Source organism: Capricornis sumatraensis, chromosome 7 (assembly GCF_032405125.1).
Source record: "Capricornis sumatraensis isolate serow.1 chromosome 7, serow.2, whole genome shotgun sequence".
NCBI classification, from domain to species: domain Eukaryota; kingdom Metazoa; phylum Chordata; class Mammalia; order Artiodactyla; family Bovidae; genus Capricornis; species Capricornis sumatraensis.
Window position 1 is genome coordinate 113,656,917 of NC_091075.1, and position 14,576 is coordinate 113,671,492.

The window sequence follows — 14,576 nt, forward strand, 5'->3', positions numbered from 1 at the left end:
TGACTCCCAGATGTGAAAAGCACATGGTGTGCCTTTCAAAACAACTGCAAAGTGAAGTACCTTAATTTGCTGAGATATTAAATGGTCTATGATCAAGATCCAGCCAATATCTTTCTCCAAAGGTAAAAAGCCAAACATTTTTCTCCCATTAAAGCCAAAAGAATAATTCAAATTAGACAGTCCTGTCACTTGTGAATTGGAAGGGAATTCTTACAGAGTGGGAAATTCACTCCAAATATAGCAGTCAATATAATTAAAATAAATTCAGTGGCCGTTTTAAAAAAAGATTATAAAATTGAATTTATTGAGTTTCACACAAGATGCACTTATAAAATTAGTACTGAATGCCATTTTAACAGAAGATATGAACATCAGTCCAAACTCCCAATATATTCTGCAAAAACAAAACAAAACAAAACAAAAACTTCCAAAAATGACAGTATAGTTACAGAGTCATTCAAGCTGAACTGAAAGATATACCCACATCATATTTTTGCTCTGATCAGGTCTTTGTTTGGCAAAGGTTTCTCCACGCTATTCCCATTCCTCGTGGACACTGTTCCTTATGGTGGTGAAGAGAAGGTGGGAAAACAATAACAACACAATAATAATTCTAATATGGGCCTTCACTGAAACATACACAAAGCAATTTCAAGTCTTTCATTTTTAACTTAAAGTACTTCCTGGTTTCCCACAAGCATTTCTGTACTATTTCCTTTTTCGTTCTTATGTGAACAATCATCTTCAGACTTCTTCAGCTTTAATGCAACACATTAAAAGTTGCTTTTATTTTTCAGAGGAACGAGTCAAAGCATTAAAGCCTACTTTGTTTCACCCAGGAGATAAGACAAATCAGCTAAAATTTACCTTCTGCGGTATCACATGCAGGGAATATCAGCAAAAGGGCTGAGCTTCAGATGAAAACCTCAAAGGAAGTTAACAGCTAACGGCAACATCTGGACATTCTGAAATCAGACCCTGGAAAATCTTTATAAAAATGCAGAAAGGCTCCTCAAGATAAAATGTGGTGGAAAAGAACTTGTCCTGTGATGTGGGCTATGGACTGGTAATTAAGCAGAAATAGAATCTTGATCTCAAACAAAGCCAAGAAGCACTGTTTGGCTGCTCCCCACACAAGCCCCTATACACGCCGTGACGACCACACACACGCCCCAAACGTCTCCTTTCCTTCTCCCCACACAGCCTGCCCACCCTGGCACATAGGCACCCAAGCACCCACCTCCCCCCAGGGCACAGACCCGGACCAGGTGTGGGCGCACAGACAGACAGACCGACAGGCAGACCAGTGCACCCGAGGGCCCATCTCCCCAGAGCACAGACCCGGGCCACGTGCAGGCGTACAGACAGACGGGCAGACCAGCTCTTTCTAGGAGCCCGAGCAAAAGGATGCCCCACCCACACAAGACTGACTTTAAAACTGGGACTTGAAAAACCCAGTTGAAGTTGATAACATTTGAATTTTGTCCTCTGATGATTCCTCAGCCTGTTTAACACCAAACCCTTTTAATGGTAACAACTTAGGAAGCAATCAATTTGAAAGGGAAACCAGTTAACTCTACCTGAAAATGAACACTGCTCTGCTTTTTTCAGTATAAAAAGTGCCTTTCTGTCAGGGAATTCCTATTTTATCCACTGCAATTACACAATACACAGCTCACATTTGGCTGTGAAGAGTAAAACTGAAAAATTAGGAAATATTTTCTCAGTGATGCAAACCTTCATTCATTCGTATTTTTTAAATAAACTGGCTTAAGGGTTTTTTTTCTTTCCCTCTATGAAATGCTACTATCCATCATGTCTCATTTAAGGTAGCTTTTTATTCTGATTAACTCAGATACATCTCCGAAGAGTATTCTGGTGGTAAGAACATTTATCGTAAGTTTAATTATCGTTATCTTTTTTTTTTTAATGCTTTGGCAGATGAAGTTTGAAAACTGTGGGAACAGAATGAGGCTGGAAACGGAGCATCGTGTGAGAGCTCCACCGTCTCCAGCGCATCCCGACGCCGAGGAGGACTCGAGGTGGAATCCCACCCTATGGAAGCACAGAGTGACGAGCGGAGGGGGTGGTGGGGTCGCTCCCGCGGGGCCCAGGGTGACTCTGTGGCTTCCCCAAGCAGGAGGGACCCTTCCTGAGCCATCCATCTGTCCAAGGGCTCGAGGCTGCAGGTTGCTGCTGGCTGCCCCGTGTGACCTGACTTTTAGCCAGACCACGTCACCGGAAGAAGGACACTAAGATTTGCTTTCTGTCAATAAGTTAAGTTCTTAAATAAATATTTAAGTGCCGTCTTCAGCATCTGTCCGTCCGGGGGGCACCACCTCTGGGGCCCCGGGACTGCGTCTTTGGCACCCGGAGCTCTGGAATTCAGTCAATTCGATTTCCACAAATTGTGAACCTGTCTATCTCTAACAGATCTTTCTTTGAGGACCTGTGTTTCAGTTCCGAGTTCTCCTGTGTTATGTCCTTCTCGTCGCCATCCGGGGTGGTCAGAAGCTGATCAGAGCTGCTCGTGACGAGCAGCGGGATCGCATTTTCCTTCTGATGAGAGGGCTGGCTGGTGACCGAGGCAGACAGGGTTTCTTCTGTGGAAAAACAGATCTGTTAAATTAGAAAAGGGTGTCCCGCCAGCCTACTATAACCACAAGCTTTCCAATACAGTGGGACTGAAAAAGAGTGTCGACTGTCCGTGCTTTCGGATAAAGCAAATCATAGCCTAATATTAACAGCATGCTGTATAAACCCTATAGCTTATAATGAAACTCAAGAGGCTATACTATTTCCATTTTCTCATCCAAAATCGTATATGGCAGTGTACTGTGGACCATCACTGTTAGCGGATGTGGGGAAAATCAGAGCTCCTGTGTCACAGCCACCTTCCTGCACAAGCAGGTCCCAGGAAGACCGCTGCGGACCAGGAACACTAGCACTGACTCCCACCCAGGACAGCAGGGCTGAGCGGACTCGAGACCACTCCGCCTCTCGTGTGTGGTCACGGTAGTTAGAGTCGGCCTTTTACCTCCGGGAAGTTCAGATCGGAGATTAAAAACACACCAATGAACGAAACCCCAAAGGGCCATGGGGATCCAGTCTGGGGGCCCGGACCCACCAATCTCTGAATCATACACGCAGCCCTTACCTGAGCAGCGTCATCATCGGGGTAAGAATGACACCCCCCAAACGGTGCCTGGTTAAGACGGAGGGTCAGACGGGCGCTGACACACACAGGCACCCCTCCACCCCGTTCAGCCTCACCCGCGGGGTCACCCCCTGCCCCTTCGCAGGCACACACCGTGCTCGGGCACTGACCCCGGGTCTCTGCTCTGCCACCTCACTGTGGACCTCTGCAGGTCCCCTTCCTGATGAGCCCCACCTGCACCAGGTCCTACTCCTTGCGCTTTGGGATTCAGTTCAGGCCTCACCAGCTCCAGGAAGGACCCCTCTCCCGTCCCCTCTAGAGCCCCACTGTCCCCGATCTGGATCAGCCGCTTTTGCTGTCTCCTCTGTCAGTCTGTGAGGTCCCAAAGCTGGATTTATTTACCTCTGTAGCTCCAGTGTCTCACATACCGCTTGGCACAGGCACAGAAGAGTAAACTGTTTAAACTAAAAGTCATCTGGATAAATACTCATGTGGACGTGGAACTGCCGTCCACTGACAACAATTAAGCCCCAGTCCTTCCTGGAAATCTTCCAGGCCAGAAATCCTGGGACCATCCTTAACTGCTCTCTCCAGGGCACGACCTCGCCAGCAAGCACTGTGCTCCTGGAGATGCGCCTGGAATCTGGTCTCCCGCCGCTCCCACGGTGACCTGTGCGCCGAGCCAGGCATTTCCCCACCGGCCTCCACTCCTGGGCTCACCTTCCCGAGTCTATTTCCCACAGAGACTGAGAGTGACCCTGCATCCTGGCGCCCCTCTCTCCAACGGCCCCTACCCACATGGCAGAAGCCGAGGTGCTCACGAGAGCGGTGGGAGCCCTGGGCGGCCTCTCGCCACCCGCCCCTCTCCCACCCAGTCCCTCTCCCCCGGGGTCGGGGCTCTCGGCAACCCCCACCCCCGGTCCCTCTCCCCTGGGGTCGGAGCTCTCGGCAACCCCCACCCCCGGTCCCTCTCCCCCTGGGTGGGGCTCTTGGGCCCGCCTTGTCCCTCTCCCCCGGGGTGGGGCTCTCGGGCCCCCCTCATCCCTCTCCCCCGGGGTGGGGCCCTTGGGGCCCCCTCGTCCCTCTCCCCTGGGGTCGGGGCTCTCGGCAACCCCCACCCCTGGTCCCTCTCCCCCGGGGTCGGGGCTCTCGGGCCCCCCTCATCCATCTCCCCCAGGGTCGGAGCTCTCGGCAACCCCCACCCCCGGTCCCTCTCCCCCGGGGTGGGGCTCTCGGGCCCCCCTCGTCCCTCTCCCCCGGGGTCAGAGCTCTCGGGAACCCCCACCCCCGGTCCCTCTCCCCCGGGGTGGGGCTCTCGGGCCCCCCTCGTCCCTCTCCCCCGGGGTCGGGGCTCTCGGGCCCCCCTCGTCCCTCTCCCCCGGGGTCGGGGCTCTCGGGCCGCCCTCATCCCTCTCCCCAGGGGTCGGGGCTCTAGGCAACCCCCACCCCCGGTCCCCCTCCCCCGGGGTTGGGGCTCTCGGCAACCCCCACCCCCGGTCCCCCTCCCCCGGGGTCGGGGCTCTCGGCAACCCCCAACCCCGGTCCCTCTCCCCTGGGGTCGGAGCTCTCGGTGACCCCCACCTCCAGTCCCTCTCCCCCGGGGTCGGGGCTCTCAGGCCCCCCTCGTCTGTCTCCCCTGAGGTCGGGGCTCTCGGGCCGCCCTCGTCCCTCTCCCCCGGGGTTGGAGCTCTCGGCAGCCCCCACCCCCGGTCCCTCTCCCCCCGGATTGGGGCCCTCCGCCTCCTTGGCTCTTGCTGCCGTTGCCCACACCCCAGCCCCTCACAGCTGGGGAGCCCCCACCCCACGTGTCCTCCTGCCAGCCCACTTCGCTCTCCCTGATGACTCGGTGCACGTCCACCTGCTCTCCCCCCGACCATCTCGTCTGCGGCCCAGCTGTCCCTCGACCCGCCAGGTACCAGGCGCCCAATGACCATCTACTGAACAAGGGACAAACAGAAAAAGGTTTCCCCAGGGGTGCCTGCGATGAGATCTCAGCATAAACACTAAAAATCCACAGCTGAGCAAAGCAAAATCTGGTCTTGAAAGCGCTGCTCAACAGTGATTTTTTTATCATGGAGAGTTCAGACAACTGATTCTTTAGGTAACAATTCACAGAGGTGATGAACAGAGAGCCAAACCCACCTTGGGAGGGTTTACACTTGTTTTGTGATTTACTGGACGGTTTGCCGGGAGCGCTGGCCGGGGGAGGGTTAAACAACTTCTCTTCCATTTTGGCCTCCTTCACGTACTGGCAGGATTTCCCCAGCAGGACAATGCTGTTCAGGACTTTCAGGGAGATCAACCTAAAACCGGGAAGAAACCACCACGTGCTGCTGGGGTCCGTCTTTGCACATGGGGGCCAGCCGCCCCCAGCTCGGCCAGTGAAGAGGGGAGCTGCAGGGACGGGGGACCACCCGGGCGCCACAGGACCAGTCCCTCGCGCAAACCCTGAGTTTTTGGAGGCTTCTTTACCCCAGGGAAGCATTTTTGAAAAAACTCCTTGGTTTTCATTATAAGAACAAATTATACTTAGAAGTCTTACCTGGTGCTAAACTGTCTAACATGTATTCTCTTACTACAAAACAAAGACATTTAGCAAACGTAGATGAAAACCAACAACAAAAGCTTATAGCGCCACACTGCAGTGCAGACCACTGCGACATTCGGCATGTGAACCTGCAGTCACCTGTGCTCTGAGTGGACATCTACTTGTGCCTCTCGCTCTCCAGAAACAGGGTGTCTTTAAGAAGGCAGTAGGGGACTGGAGCTCACAGCCAGAGGAGAGACTCTGGGGGCTGAGCATGTGGGTTCAAGTCCTGACTCCACTGCTCAGGACTGTGTGGATCTCAGTGAATTTCCTAACGAGTTAATCCACAAAGGGGTGATTTTGGTAAGATGCTCGGAACAGTGCTGGGCACTCAGAAATGCCAACCAGTTCTGCTGTATGCCCACCACTGTTGTAAATGACAGTACATCTGGAACATTCCCCTGACCCAGCGGTGGTCCTCAGTGAGCTGACCGTGATGGGCTCGCAAAGCTTCACTGTGCTGGCCGTCATATAATAGAACCCCCCAAAGCCTTCAATTTTGGGTTACTTAAGGTACTTCTAACATGCTGCTTCTATTGTTACAGAAGTGGGATTTCTGGGCCAAAAGGTACATAATATTTTTAGGCATTTGAAATAAATCTGGCAAAAATTCTGAAAAAACAAAAACAGAACAAAACTCTTCACACTGATATGTGTGTGTGTGTGCGCGCGTGCGTGCGCTCAGTCGTGTCCGACTCTTTGTGATCCCATGGACTGTAGCTTCTCTGCCCATGGGATTTCCCAGGCAAGAATACTGGAGTGGGTTGCCATTTCCCTCTTCAGGGTATCTTCCCAACCCAGGGATTGAACCCATTATTATCTCGTGTACTGCAGGCAGATTCTTTACTGTCTGACAAGGCCTACAGTGTGCTTAATAATTAGTGTGGCAAACATAGTAGAAAAAAACATTTCTTAAAACACAGAACAACATCTGATTGTAATGGCAAATTTTATCATAAAAGAAAACATGGGTGAAACTTAAGCCTTAAATAAGGAGGACTATAAGTAAGTGATTTCATTAAAAGATTAAGGCACAATCTAAAGTGCCATCAATACTTTTGCCCAACAGCATATTTAATTTAGCCAGAATTTAACTAAGTCACAAATACATCTGGGGATACATGCTGTCAAGGGCGATCCCAGGACAGCTGTGACCTGGTTGCTGTTAACTTCCACTACATTGTGCATTTTTGTGTGTGTGTGTGTGTGTGTGTGTGTGTGTGTGTGTGTGAAGTCACTTCAGTCGTGTCCGACTCTGTGCGACCCTAAGGACTGTGGCCCGCCAGGTTCCTCTGTCCATGGGATTCTCCAGGCAAGAACACTGCAGCGGATCCTGCCCTCCTCCAGGGAAATCTTCCTGACTCAGGGGTCAAACCCGCATCCCTTTACGTCTCCTGCACTGGCAGGCAGGTTCTTTATCGCCAGTGCCACCTGGGAAGCCCTTTGCATTCACACTTTACTGTACAACCAAAAACATATTAAAGAACAGTTAATCTTACCCCAAATAGAAGAGGATGACGCAGGCATAAGACAGGATTCCTTGCACCTTAACTGAACTTGTTACCACTCTGATGAGCTAGCCAGAGACAAACCGAAACAACAAATTACAAAAACAAAGCACACAACCAGAGTTACCAGTTAGTATTTAAAAGACAGTTTCTCCATGCCGACTCCAACACCTTGGGCACCTTCCCGTGGCCTCTGTCAGAACCCAAGAAAGCAGCTCTAGGACGTGTCGATTCACATCAGGACCTGGCTGCTTGTGGAACCTTTTATGGTAGATTTAGACTCTTTGGGCAAATCTAAAATGCCCGCTAATGCCAAATTCAACCACTGACTCTAAAGTCAGACACTGCTCCCAGCTCGTGACTAACATGTTTACCTGTGCTTTACAGAGATGCAAATTAGTTAACTTTAAAAATAAAAATTATTCTGGAAAATATAAACGGATTCATCTTGCTGCATGCCTCCCCACCAGGGCTGGAAGCATCTGGTGGGCATTTCCCTCATTCCTGCTTTTTCTGTCCTTTGCTCTTAGGCTCTCTAAGAACCCCAAGGACTTGCTGAGTGAGAGAGAAAAGGGAACCCTTAAGAGGCATGTACTGTTTAACAAAACTAAATACTATTATGAAACTAATTACTTAAAGGCCAGAAAACTTCTCTTTTGGAGAGTTACAGTTGCTAAGTTGCTTCAGTCGTGTCTGACTCTTTGCACCCTATGGACTGTAGCCTGCCCGGCTCCTCTGTTCATGGGACTCTCCAGGCAAGAATACTGGAGTGGGCTGCCATGCCCTCCTCCAGGGGATCTTATATTTTCTTACTTATCTCAGAGAAACATAAGAGTAACAGCACTACCTCTGGACATCTGCTGAATAAATCTGATGGGATCTGTCACTGAAAAGCATTTACACATGTTATAGGGTCAGCTTAATGCACCCATATATTACAGTATGCGGGGACCACTACGCGAAAACAGAGAATCAGGGAAAATACCCAACCTCATCCAGTAATGCCATCCTCAAATGGAAGAGTCTCAATTAAATAAATAACACAAGAACATTTCAAGTGACGTTTAAAAATGCTTTAAGTAAAAGAGCAATTGGGAGGAGCCAGACAGAATGAGCTGCCACACATATTTAATAAAACACCTGGCTCAGTCTCCAATGGGGAAGTGACCTGTCATCAAACATTTGTGATGGAAAGTAATACGGTTCTAGAATTTTGTTCAAAAATATGAAAAGCAAATGGAGGTTTCAATGACTTCATTTTTACCCAGTATATTATTAGGTAACTTTAAGATACATATATCCCAAGTCTAATTTCCTTGAGACCTTAATATGATTTACTTTTCTTGGATACGAACTCATTCTAGGACTTAAAGTAACATTTACAAGGAAACGCTGCTACTCTTGGCCTTAATGCAAGAATTGGCTTGGTTACCGAGGCCTCAGTTTATTCCTCAGAGGCCCGAGATTTCTGCCAAAGCTCTGCTGTCACTCTGGAGTTCAGTGAGAAAAACACTGCAGAAGAAAATCCCCTGGGTCTGCACGTAGCTCCATAATCCCCGTTAACACTACAGGAGATTCCCCAGAAGTGTTCTGCTAATCAAGTATTAACTAAACTTAAATCTTCTGGTATAACAACCATAAAGACTCACTTAAAAAATAAAATAAAGATTAATGAAAAATCTAAAGATATTAATTTTAAAAATTCATACTAATTATGATCAGAATTTTTTGGTGACTAAATTACTAGACAAATTATTATTTGGCAAAGCAGGACCACATTTTAATCCAACCAATTAACTAATCCTTAAAAAAAAAAAAAGGCAGCCTAGGTTTATTCTCACACTGTACGTATCCTTTTGCCAGTTGCAGAAAACATAGAAAAAATCTTAAAATTCTATTTTATCAATCTCTTAAACCATTAACAAATAATTTCACTCTTCAGAATTTTCTGTTTTTCCAAAATTCTAGGAGTTCCTTTCACTAAGCAAAAGAAAGCCATATTTGTATATAATAAAAACAAGCTACTAACACAACTGAAAACATTTAGGATGTGCTTATCTGGGGAGTCCTGCTGAAGCTTAAAATAACATATCATTCATCCTCTAAAAAAAAGTTAGGCAAGCTGATAAAAAATGCAGTCAGTATGACCAACACTTCTTTACACATCTCTTAATTTCCATGAGACTTTGCGTCTTTGGGAAACTTCAGATGTCCTTCAATGAAAAGACAGTGCATTTGTTTTGATGTGAGAATAGTTAGCCAAAAAGGAATGCAATCAAATATTAAGTGCAGCCAGCAAAATCTTCTTAATTATTAGAGCCCTAATTAAATATTACAGTAACTATTTGCAAGGCTGTTCTGAGCACTTCAAGAAAATATCAGAAGTTGATGACTAATGTTTTTGATTAAGTTTCAGTGCCATTATTTAAAAATATATAGGATATTTCCTGTGTATAACAGCAGAAAATTCCCTTGTAAAAACTTTGGAAAGAAACTTAAGAAGTAGTACTTATAATGAACACAGAATAGTTTTTCATTTGAGCATACTGTATTTATTTAATCTACTTCATCTGTTGCCAAATTTTCACTACTGTAAATGCTACTGCAGTGCATAACCTTTCCTATAAATCACCATTTGACTTTCATGACTGTTTTCTTAGGAGAAATTCCTAGAACTGGAATTACTTCATCAAAGCATAATACTGTCACAGGGCTCTTTAGAAATGTTGGATCAACTTATACTTCCACCAATGTGTGTTACAGTGGCCACTCAATGCCTATCACTAGGTATTTCCATTCAAAAAGAAAAATCACTGCCAAATGAATAAGCAAAAATGAATATTCTCATTGTTAGGAAAGCTATCATGTAAAATATGCCTTAAAATCTTTTATCCATTAAATGGCTCAAAATCCAAAAGGGAAATATTATAATTTAAAACAAAATTTCCTTCTAAGTTATGGACCTTTAATTTTACTATCAAGTCATTTTAGAACAAACTGATTGTTAATCCATTTATTCATATTCTTTAATGACGGTCATCTCATCATAAAAAGCGTATGGACTTACTAAAACAGCTAGTGGGAGAGGAATGAACCCCATCCTCCGGGCCACGGAGTCACTATAATCAGTATACGCCTGGACAGAGAGAGGAGAAAGGGATTTATGGGATTTAATAAGCACTTAAAAAGCAGAATTCATCAGAAAAGTCAGGTATAGGAATGTTATCTGTGCTCACATGTAATGTTTCTTATTGTTATCGTAATTAAAATAAGAAATGTTTCAAACTTAAAAAAAAAATGTACAATTCACTCATCACCAGCAAATATTCTAAACAGGAGAGACTGTAAGAAGAGACCCTAGTACCTATACTGAAATTTAGTAAAACAATGGAGTGATCTAAATGTTCATAAGAAGTTTAAAATACAAAGTTGTATAACTGTTACAATGCTGTAGAAATCATACACTATGTAATAAGTATTAGCATTATTTTTATTATTTTGTAAACATTTAGTGTCAAGAACAGAAATAAGGCAGTTTATCTAGCTTTCCTGTAATTAATATCCCATGCTACATTAAACTATTATTCAAAAAATTAATTATTAATTAATTAAACCACTGTGCAGTTAACTTCAGATTATGCCTTTTATATATATAATGCTTACATTTTTCTGTCGACTGCTAACAAGGTCAAAAGCAAGGCTGGCTCTATATTCACTGTAGACCTAAAGACAAATAAGAATGAGGTATTAAGTAATACAGTGCAAATACAGAACATGGGAAGATTTCCTTTGTAGATAAAATGTTCAATATCTAGCCAGGAAGGAGGTGCTAATAACCAAGTGACCTCTGGGTAGTTTTTCCCTATTTGTTCACCTACAATAAGAGTGAAAAAGAGCCTCAATTCCCCTTGATAGGTTCAAGGCCTTTTAAAGGTTTCCTTTAAAGAGGGATAAACATTCAATGATTATGGTCGTTGAGAGTTTAGACTTTTAGGAAGAGTAGCTATTTTAAGTAGTGCAAGGCACGGAAAATAATTCTGAAAATTTAAATTAAATGAACAGTTTTAAAAATTACTACTGTACATCTAATGATAATGATGTCTTCTCAGAAGAGTGAATGCTGAGTCTGATATTAAGCTGAGTTGGAGAATACAGCAGTCCTGAAGGCACTTGTAAACCATCATTTCCACTGCAAAACACACTAAATATCTGAATCAAGGCTATCAGTTTTGACTTCGGCTGCTGAGAAAATGTCCCATGAAAAGGGATTCCTGTTTTGAGGAAGCCGAGAGAGTAAAGGGTGAAACTGTTGTATCCGGCCTTTGCCAGAACCTGCATGATCATCTGTTATTCAAGGATATTAATACATTCAGAAATGCCATAATCCCACCATCGACTGTAGCAGCTGCAACTGCACTGCATTTTAAGTCCTTGCCTTTTAAAATATGACAATAAGCATGCACAACCCAAACCATATTGAGATACTGCTAAATTACCGTTTATTTGGGGCCTGGGGGAGGGATGAGCATTGCTCTTGAAAACTCGACTGGTGGAACGGTTCAGTGAGTAGGCTTCATTTTGTTTATATCAAGCCTACAGCCACATTTCTATTTTTGGAAATGCTACAAAATACCTGTTGTAACATCGCTCAAAGTTCCAACAAATGTTTTCAGTAGAAAAATATAAGGTGTTTGTCTTCTAGGACTTACCAAAAACCTATTAATAATCACAGGAGAAAGGAAAATCAACTTTAAAATATAAAATACTAAACAATCTAGCCAGAGAGAAGTTTTGGGTCTAATATTTTAAATAGGAACAATGTGACTTTTAAAAGTTTAACAAGACAGGTTATGATGGTATTAACAGTTTATAATGGTTTCAGTGACACCCTGATCTCAACTACTGATCAGTCTATGAGTGGGTGAGTGAAGTCGCTCAGTCGTGTCCGACTCTGCGACCCCGTGCACTGTAGCCCACCAGGCTCCTCCGCCCATGGGATTCTCCAGGCAAGAGTACTGGAGTGGGGGGCCATTTCAGTCTATACCTCTACACAAATGTACAGAACTGTTGAATACTGAAATAATGTACTTTTGGCAGCAAAATCATTTTTAGAAATTTAAAAGTATGATTCTAACTTTAAAAATGTAGTTCTTCTCTATCCTATTCATAAATTCAGTAAATTTAACTTGCTATCCTACAACCTTATGATACTTAATCAGAAGTCAACACCAAACATTGAATTGCCTATTAAAATACATACATCTGCCGTGATGTCATTGAACTTTGTGATAAAAGCATGTTTTACAATATCCACAGCAATTTCTGATGCGACCACCATACAGACATCTGGAAATAACACCCAGAGATGATCTATAAAGTAGGGGAGAAGAGAGACAATTACATCTCGTAATATGAACAGAATCCATAACATCCTATCACAGGCTACCAGAGAAATGTACACTCTCCACACGGCAAAACTAGAACATTTTCAACAAGTGATCATGGAGGGAACGGGCATAGAATTAATTCTCAGGAAGAGTCATATCTTATCAGGATAAAGGCTAAGTCATTCAACAAGTGCTTACTCCGAGCTTGGTACAGAGGAAGCCTTGAGGGGTGCCGGGGTCAGCGGAGCCCGGCTTCTCCCTGGGGAGAGGCACAGGACGCTGTGGGACGGTGAGTGAGGAGGCTCCGTCTAAGTCTCTGGGGCTGCCTCGGTGTGACAGTGGGTAACCAGGAGGACACGGTGCTAAAGTCAACTGGACCGTTTTTTTCTCTCTGATCACTAAGGTTCAACAATACTGATCCATCCTTTATTTCACATTCATACAGAGGTAACCTGCCAAATTTGCTCACCTTTACCATATTTATAAAACATCAACTCAGTACCAAGTGGCTGATTAACAAATGCAAACAACAGGATAACCTGCTTAGGCCCTGAAGGAGGATATACGAGGGGGACAGAACAGGAAGAAGACCAGAAATGCTGGCAGGGACCTGGGGCAATCCCACCCTGAGGCAGCTGGCGGGGCAGGTGGAGGGCACAGGGCTGGGGCTCCGCCTGCTGACCAGGAAGGAGGTCTTGGCGGGTCTCACATGGTGCTCAGCTTTAGCCAGGGCACCTCGACCTCTTTCAACACTTAGCTCCGCCACTGACTGGCTACCTGACGCTGGAAACGGTCTGTTAATAAGTTCCAGTTTCCTCCTCTGCGAGAGAGAAAAATGTCTACGCTGCAATGCTCAGCAGGGCCACTGGGTGCGCGGCTCCAGCGACGCTGTGTGGCCTGTGGGAACCGTGTGTGTGCACTCAGCCGTGTCCGACTTTGCGACCCCATGGACTGTGGCGCGCCAGGCTCCTCTGTCCATGGGATTCTCCAGGCAAGAACACTGGAGTGGGCTGCCATTTCCTCCTCCAGGGGATCTTCCCCCCTCCCAGGAATCGAACCTGCATCTCCTGAATTGGCAGGCAGGTTCTTTATCACTGGCGCCATGCTGGGCCAAAGACTACTGCGGGGGGTCTGGCTCCCACCACCCCATAGCGAGCAGAGGCAACCCATCCTCCATGTGAAGAGTGGACTAGCTAAAGGCTTCTAGAGTTTTCTGCACTTTTCTGTGTACTCATTTTATCCCATGGAAGAGAACGACTTTTCGCTCAAGAGTAAAATTGAAAGGCACCATAACTGTTAAGACTTCCTTACCTGGATTCCAAGAAAACTGCTCCATGTTTCTTAGACATACTATTAGCAAAAGCACATAATTTGTGAATCGTTCCTTAATATCTGAAAAAAAGTTTAACATAAAAAAATAGTAGAGTGTATATAAATAATATAATAATACTGTAGTATGTATCCAAAATAATTTTAAGTCAGAATATGATGAAATTATATTACAGTGTAAATGTCTGTGAGATAAATATTTTATTTATAGGGTGGTGCTACACTGGCAAGCCATTTACTTCTTTCCCCAACATAATCCTAGTACAGAAATGCCAGTTCTCCACAAACCTCAAAAAATGGTCAAAGCATCAGTCTGGTCAGACTCAGTCAAATTCCTCCAACGGTCTTTGGGGACATAAAGAAACTGTTTTTATTTTACAAAAGAAGATAAAAATAGAAGCAGAGAGTAAAACACAAGACTTTGGGTAACATAAAACCCCTGCTTCCCAGACTGCTTCCGATCTGGTAAGTATTTCAAGTCTGGAATACAAGAACCAACCGGATGACTCCTTTAGCTAGCTAACAAAGCCAACAGCATTACTAAGGGAACTTAGGGGAATAAGATAAGCCAAAAATTAGGTTTCATGATGATATTCACCTTAATTACT

The 14,576-nt window shown here is 45.2% G+C and overlaps 1 protein-coding gene across 1 annotated transcript in view; it reads right to left on the bottom strand.

Annotated features, from left to right (window-relative positions):
- Positions 1 to 345: 345 nt before the first annotated feature.
- The window catches only part of TAPT1 (transmembrane anterior posterior transformation 1), a 63,399-nt gene continuing 49,168 nt past the window's right edge, over positions 346 to 14,576 (bottom strand). The window contains exons 8-14 of the mRNA XM_068975142.1: positions 13,951 to 14,031; positions 12,513 to 12,622; positions 10,916 to 10,975; positions 10,320 to 10,388; positions 7,244 to 7,320; positions 5,297 to 5,460; positions 346 to 2,612 (exon numbers count right to left, since the gene is read on the bottom strand). Of these exons, the coding sequence (XP_068831243.1) occupies positions 2,386 to 2,612; positions 5,297 to 5,460; positions 7,244 to 7,320; positions 10,320 to 10,388; positions 10,916 to 10,975; positions 12,513 to 12,622; positions 13,951 to 14,031 (788 nt within the window). The 3' untranslated portion in view covers positions 346 to 2,385. The remainder of the gene's footprint in view (positions 2,613 to 5,296; positions 5,461 to 7,243; positions 7,321 to 10,319; positions 10,389 to 10,915; positions 10,976 to 12,512; positions 12,623 to 13,950; positions 14,032 to 14,576) is intronic.